The following is a 6,757-nucleotide window of genomic DNA, read 5'->3' as shown; positions in this document are numbered from 1 at the left end:
AGCCAAGCGCAGGCTGCAGGGAAAACAGGCTGCAGAGGAGTTGTCTTCTTTCGAGGCGGCAGTTTAGAATTGGGATTGGAGAGCCTCCATCAGGGCTGCTTACGGGTGTGTGTGCGGTGTGGAATGCACGTATTTGTCAGGACCCGTGCCCGAAGGTGTGCCCATTGATTGCTGCTCTGGTACCTTCTTGGTTCGCAGTCGGCATCCTCGTCAGTCATTGCAAGTTTTTAAAAAATCTCAGCATTTTACTCCCTGCATATTTGATGAACAGCCTGTTTAATTTTAAACCCCAATCAACGTTGAAAATGAAATCCTACAACTTGTCGAGCCTGTCTGGAATCAGTGACAGCTGGTGACCCATCAAGCACCGGCTGTTACAGGTGCCTCCGGGGGCTCGTTCTCACATTCCACCATCCCATCCTTCCAACTCACAGAGCACAGGAGACCCCGGCCAGCTTCCTACTCACAGAACAGTTTATTGAGTACCTCACCTGGCAGGCCTGCGGCCCTCTGGCCAGGGCAAGTGTCAGTCTGGCTGCAACTGCTGCGCTGCAGCCACTGTCCTGGAAAGGGCACCCGAAGCAGAACACGGGCCACACAGCTCTGAACACGAGCCTGAGCACAGTTCCAGACTCAACTCCACTTGATGTTCTTGTCCTCCTCGGTCATGACGGGCGTGTCGGTGACGAGGCCGGTGCCAATCGTCCGGTTGCCGTCTCGCAGGGTAAAACGCTGGCCTTTCTCTAGGATCATTGGCTGCCGCAAGATGAGGCTCAGCTTCAAGTCCTCTCCGGGCATGGCAAGCTCCTGAGGGGCAGAGACAGGTCAGCTGCGGCCTGCAGGGTGCCCTCCTGCCGCCACCTGTTTGCTGGGAAACGCAGCAGACGTGACAGGACGGTTCCTCCCAGCTGTCAGGCAGGCACAGAGCACAGGCGAAGGCCAGAGAGGGCAGGGGACAGTGTCACAGGAATGTACCTGAGAACACAGCCTGAAATTCGGGGTTATGCAGCTTTCCTAGTCACGGACTTCTCTGAGTCCTGCGTACAGTGAAACTCAACCTGTCTTATGGAAGCCTTTCTGTGCATAAATGCAAGTACAGCTAAGCCCAGGGAATACTGGATCAGGCCTCATTCACCCCAAATCCGTGGGTCCAGACCCTTCCATCGCTAGTCTCATCTGTGTCACCTGCCAGCCTCTCCGCCCACAGCAAAGTCACCCATATTGTCACGTCTCCAGAACTGTAAGTGCAGAGCTGATACAAAGAGCGCTCCCCCCGCCCCCCGCGCCTTCACATTCCCCAGCCCCCTGTACCTTCCCTGGAGGCAAGATGACACGACAGGCCATGTCCCACGTCAGGGAGAACATGACAGGCATGAAGTGAGACACAAAGGGCTTGTGGCGGCCGCCTTCCTCTTTGCTGAGGATGTAAACCTGGAAGAGACCGCACGTGGCTGGAAGCACTGCCTCTCAGGACAGTTGGGCTCAGCCCTGCCCACCTGACCTGCACCCTCACCTGTGCCTCCACCTTCTGGTGGGGCTGGATGGAGCCTGGCTTGGCCATGACCAGGCCCCGCCTCAGGTCCTCCCGCTTCAGGCCGCGGACCAGGGCTCCCAGGTTATCGCCAGCCTCTGCCCTCTCCAGGCTCTTGTGGAACATCTCGATGCCTAGGAGGGAGCAGGAGAGACCAGGAAGGACAGGCTGGGGCAGAGGGGAGGCACAAGGCATCTGCAGGGACAACGGTCACCCTGGAGCCAACCCCGGGGCCCCCAGGCTTCCTGTACCTGTCACCACCGTGCGAATGTTCTTGTTATGTCCCAGGAACTCACATTCATCTCCCTTCTTCAAAATGCCACGTTCTAGTGTACCTGTCACCACCGTGCCCCGGCCTGGGAGGGAACAAGACAGGCCATCAGGGACCCTGGGGGAGGCTCTTGCCAGGGCGACAGGATGCGAACGGACACGGTTCTCACCAGGAATAGAGTAAACTGACTCCACAGGCAGCAGGAAAGGCTTCTCCAGGTCCCGGGTGGGCACAGGGATGTGGGTGTCCACAGCTTCCAGCAGCTTCTGCACAGACTTCAGGCCGAGCTCAGGGTCGCGTTGCTACGGGGGGAGGTGACAGGACTCTGACGTTTCCATCCTGCTTACCCAGAACCACACCCAGATTCAGCACAGCTCTAATGCCCACCCCACCCTCTGCCACGCACGGCAGCCCCTGCCTGGCTGCCTTCACCTCCAGGGCGCAGAGCGCAGAGCCCACGATGACAGGGGTCTCCTCCCCTTTGTAGCCAAACTCCGTGAGCAGCTCCCGGATCTCCAGCTCAACTAACTCGACCATCTCGGAGTCCTGGACGGCATCTGCCTTGTTCACATACACCACCACATGCTCCACTCCAATCTGCAGGCGGGAAAGAGAGATGGGGTCCTAAGTGGCCCCACTCCCTATTCTTCCTCTTTCCACTCCTGCCCAGGCTCTGCCTACCTGTTTGGCCAGTAATAAGTGCTCTCGGGTCTGGGGCATGGGACCGTCATTGGCTGCCACCACCAGAATGCAGCCATCGAGGGGGGCGGTGCCTGTGATCATATTCTGGGTGGGGGAAGAGAAGAAACAACCTACTTCAGCCACCTCCTCGGTGCACATCCCTCCAGCCAAGCACAGGTCTCAAACCTAGACATCTTGAGTATCTTAGCCTCCTCCCCACAAGCCTCATTGTTCCTGACAGCAGGTGCTCCTGGCTCTGTCCCCAGCCCCGCTCTCACCTTAACGTAATCTGCGTGACCCGGGCAGTCTGTGTGGGCATAGTGGCGGGCAGCAGTACTGTACTCCACGTGGGCCGCATTGATGGTGATGCCGCGGGCGCGCTCCTCGGGGGCATTGTCAATCTCCTCGTACTTCTTAAACTTGGCCCCGCCTCCCTCAGCTAAAACTAAGGGAGGGAAGAGAACACACCTCTCAGCTGAAGTCCCAGAGGGAGGCAGGGCTCAGGCCACACCCCTGGGTCCCTCACCCTAGACGGACCACCCAGGAGGATGATCCCCTCCCTCAACTCCTCCAGCAAAGGTAACCGAGTTAGAAAAGCAGGTTCAAGGGTCTCAAGGTCCTGCCCAGCGACCTCTCTAGGGTAAAATAAAGCCCCTGCTTACAAAGCAGTCCCCGCGGCGGGAGGGAGGCCATTCAGCGTCCCCAATGCATGCATCACAAAGTTCTTCACGTGAGGGGAAAGCTGTCTCCTGCAGCTTCCAACCCACCGGCCACCCGAGCTCCGGCACCTGCGGCGGCCACTCTGCTGGCCCCGCCTCCCTGGCTCCAGGTCCCGCCGGCAGAGCGGGCGCTGCCGATGCCCCCACTCCAACCCCGCTTACTTTTCGTGATGGCCGCAGTCAGTGTGGTCTTGCCGTGGTCCACATGGCCGATGGTTCCCACGTTCACGTGGGGCTTGTCGCGCACATAGGTCTTCTTGGCCTCCACGGCCAGCCCGCGGCACAGGAGGGGCAGGGCCGGGGCCTTCAGCGACCGCAACAGACCCTGCAGCAAGGGGGTCGGGCCGGCGCCGAGACCTGCCGGGGCAGAGGTTTGCAGTCAGGGCGCGGGGCCGAGCCCGGCCACTCCTGACGACCCCCACGTGCTCCTGGGCCGCGATCGCCCTCCCCGCCCCCTCACCGCTGAAGACGGGCGTCGCGCGCAGCAGGGTGGTGGCCGCCATGGTGGTCGTACGCCCGCCCCGAAGACGGTACCGGTTGCCCGCGCGTGCAATAAGGAAAGGGCAATTGCCACTGCAGGACACTTCCGGCGGAAGTGAAGGCTCGGAGGGCAAATCCCGGCGCCTCTAGCCACCAGTTTTTATGGCCCTAGCCGACTTCCGGGCGCGGGACGGAAGATGTCAAGGTAGGTAGATGCTGGTGTCTCCGGGGCGGGGAAGGACAGGTTTCCACGCCGCACTCGGACCTCGCGGGGGGAGGAGGTCCACGCAGTTCTCTCCCGCGGCCCCGGGGAGCGGTGTAGAGCGACCGTCCCATAATGCACCAGCGCCCCGAAGCCTCATGGGTGTTGTAGTTCCCAGGGCGGCGTGCTGTTTTTCCACTTAGTGTGGGAGGGAGGTAGGGCTAGACCGGGTGCAGAGGGAGGGTCCGGGCCTCCGGGAGGCATAGGCGGCCCCGGCGCGGACTGCTCAGGAACGTCCTGGCCGCGAACCCCCTGGTGTCCGACCCACTGCGCGGGTCAGACGAGAGATCTGGCGGCCCTTGTGCCGCAGCTGCAGGTAGGACGAGGCCCTGCGGCCAGGCTGAGAAAGACGGTCCTGGGCGCCTTTCTGGGGTGGGACTCAACTGTGACCCATCTCTCCTCTGCGCTTTTGTTTTCTTATCTGTAACCTGAGAATACAGGAGTGATATCTACTTCATACGGAGATCCTGACGTCTGGCTCTGAGAGGAAATGAGCTGGGGAGGAGGAAGGAATGGGGTCGTGGGGCCTTCAGGTCCCCCAGTCTTTGACCCTCGAGTATCCACCCTCTTGGCTCACAGCCTGCGGGGACAAAGTTTTGCTGTCCACCCCTATGGCCTTCAGGAGCCCAGGGAGTAATTCCCTTGCTCGTCGCCCAACCCACCCGCACAATTTTCCTAATGACACCTGAGGGTGAGCCTCAGGGACCTTTCAGAGCAACCGGAGCGTTTCTGGTCCCCACGGTGTCCCTAGCACCTCACACAGGACGGGGCACCCAGTGAGTGCTCAGTAAATGTCTGCTGACTGACTGAATGCGTGCAAGGATAGTATATAATAACCTTCATCCATCATCTCATCACCCTGGGATGATAATAGCAGCAGCTTAGCCCTGGTTAATGTTTCTACAATTCCTCACATCCTAAGACTCAATTGACTTGATGGTGTTTGTTTCAAATAGATTCCCTAAATTCTTCCTTAGAAATGATGATTCAGTAAGGTCTGGACATAGACAGGGAAACCATATTTATTTATCACACACACACACACACTCACACACACACACCCTTCTGAAGCTCAGAGTTTGGGACACAGTGAACTCGAGCTTCTATGGATCAGACATGCAAATGCTTCCCATTGGTTCACAGTCAGTGCTCCTAGCGTTACTGTGTGTGGCAGGGCCCATATTACCCCCATTTTACAGGTAAGAAAACTGAGTATCAGGGTGATTAAGAAACCCAATACAACTAAATTCCAAAACAGTGTACACTTGACTACTGCACCATACTGTCATTTAACTATCCTTTTACTGCTCATCTAAACTGAGGAACTTAATACTAACACTTCTCTCCCTCTGGTCCTCCAACCCATCAGCTCTGCTTAGGGAGGGGCTGGTACAGTATAAAAGGGTGTTCTTTGTCCCCACTCTGTATCTCAGTCACCCTACTGGAAATTTATCCTAAGACACTATTGGCCACTAAGGGATATGAGATTTTTGGGGGTGGTACTTAAACTTTCTTCTTAAAGAAACTTAAAGCTTTCCATATTCGTGGTGCTATATTTATTTTAATGTGTATTAGTTAAAAAACAAAGAATAAATACAGTAAATACTGTGTTTAGAAAATGAATCCATTTCAAAAACGCTATTTGGTAGATAATATGGGTGGTGTGTATATATGGCAAATGTGGGGGGAGGCGGTAAATGAATAACTGAGATTTGAGAAACAGTGCTCAGAAAAGTCCAAAAGGAGAGAAATTTCTGTAGAGCTGTTGATGTAGCATCCTCTGTAAGGCAGGAGTCTTGATTTACAGAGAACAAAATTTACATTGGCTGGTTTAAGCAGAAGAGTCATTTGTTTAAGGGTATTCGACAGCTTACGGAATTGTGGGATGGGCTGGAAAAATAACTCCCAAGCCACAGAACTGATCTGACCTGATAAGAAAACTGTTGCTACACCACCATACACTACGTGCCAGGACTGAGACTTGTCTGTAACAGCCACTGCTGTTGGCACTGAAGCCATTTCTGCATCAAGAAAGAGACCTTCTCTCTGCCCCGCACCCCCCACCCCCAAACACTGGTCAACTCAAAGCCTCCCGTGGAGGTGTCTGATTGGAGAAGCCTAGATCGTATGTCAGTGTTGTTGTATCAGGAGGCTCACAGATGCATTCTGACTGATGGGGGGTGGGGCAGGGATTTCCCCCAGATGTCCAGTCCTGCCTATGACCAATATCCCAGTGAAAGAGCAGAAGGAACACAAATGTCCAGCATGTGGATATGGTAGCGTAAATTTTGGCATGGCCACTAAGTGAAATATTAATGGAATGGGCTCAGACTTGCAGAGACGAGAGGAGCCAGCCACCTGTGAAAATGCTTGTGAGCCGTGTTAAATGAAGCGGAAGCCGGGCTGCTATAGGAAGGTGGCATCTGTACAAGGCGGGAATTGGGCTTGGGGACCAGGGAAGTCGAAAATCACTGTGACTTTAGGAGGCTGTGGATTTGTTTTGAGGAGGAAATTTTTCTCTCTTTGAAACATTTGTTTTCTGTGATTCCAGTTTAAAAAAAAAGTTCTTCGTGCAGAATCTTGAACTCTTTAAAAAAGATACTCTTGAAATCCAATGGCCTTCCAGGTCCCCTCAAGTCTGTTCATTCTTCAGACACTTCGCACTCCTGCTCAACAGCCATTTTCCATCTCCTGCAGCCAGGGCCCTGAGTTTGCTCCGGGCGGCCCTTTCTCCTGTCCAGGAATAAATCCTGACAGGTCTAGTCCACTTCTGGTGGGGGTGGGGGTCCTATTCTCCTTCTCCGGAGTCTTGT

The 6,757-nt window shown here is 55.6% G+C and overlaps 1 protein-coding gene across 1 annotated transcript; it reads right to left on the bottom strand.

The window, feature by feature from the left end:
- Positions 1-452: 452 nt before the first annotated feature.
- On the bottom strand, positions 453-4,013 carry TUFM (Tu translation elongation factor, mitochondrial). Its single transcript, XM_019754718.3, has 10 exons — positions 3,663-4,013; positions 3,365-3,559; positions 2,762-2,928; positions 2,484-2,588; positions 2,235-2,399; positions 1,972-2,104; positions 1,783-1,887; positions 1,514-1,665; positions 1,312-1,431; positions 453-807 (listed from the first exon to the last, which is right to left on the bottom strand). Exons 1-10 carry the CDS (start codon positions 3,703-3,705, stop codon positions 634-636), a joined length of 1,359 nt encoding a protein of 452 aa, XP_019610277.2. The 5' UTR covers positions 3,706-4,013; the 3' UTR covers positions 453-633.
- Between the last annotated feature and the right edge of the window lie 2,744 nt (positions 4,014-6,757).

This window comes from Rhinolophus sinicus, chromosome 10 (genome assembly GCF_057876585.1).
Source record: "Rhinolophus sinicus isolate RSI-liver-muscle chromosome 10, RSI-T2T, whole genome shotgun sequence".
In the NCBI taxonomy this organism is placed as follows: Eukaryota; Metazoa; Chordata; class Mammalia; order Chiroptera; family Rhinolophidae; genus Rhinolophus; species Rhinolophus sinicus.
This window is presented reverse-complemented; position numbering and strand designations above follow the sequence as displayed.

Coding starts and splice junctions, on each gene's coding strand:
- TUFM (XM_019754718.3), bottom strand. CDS start 3,705: ATGGCGGCCACCACCCTGCTGCGCGCGACGCCCGTCTTCAGCG. Junction 1,666..1,782: donor CATTCGCACGGTGGTGACAG/GTACAGGAAGCC, acceptor GCTCCCTCCTAG/GCATCGAGATGTTCCACAAG. Junction 1,432..1,513: donor ACCAGAAGGTGGAGGCACAG/GTGAGGGTGCAG, acceptor GGTCTCTTCCAG/GTTTACATCCTCAGCAAAGA.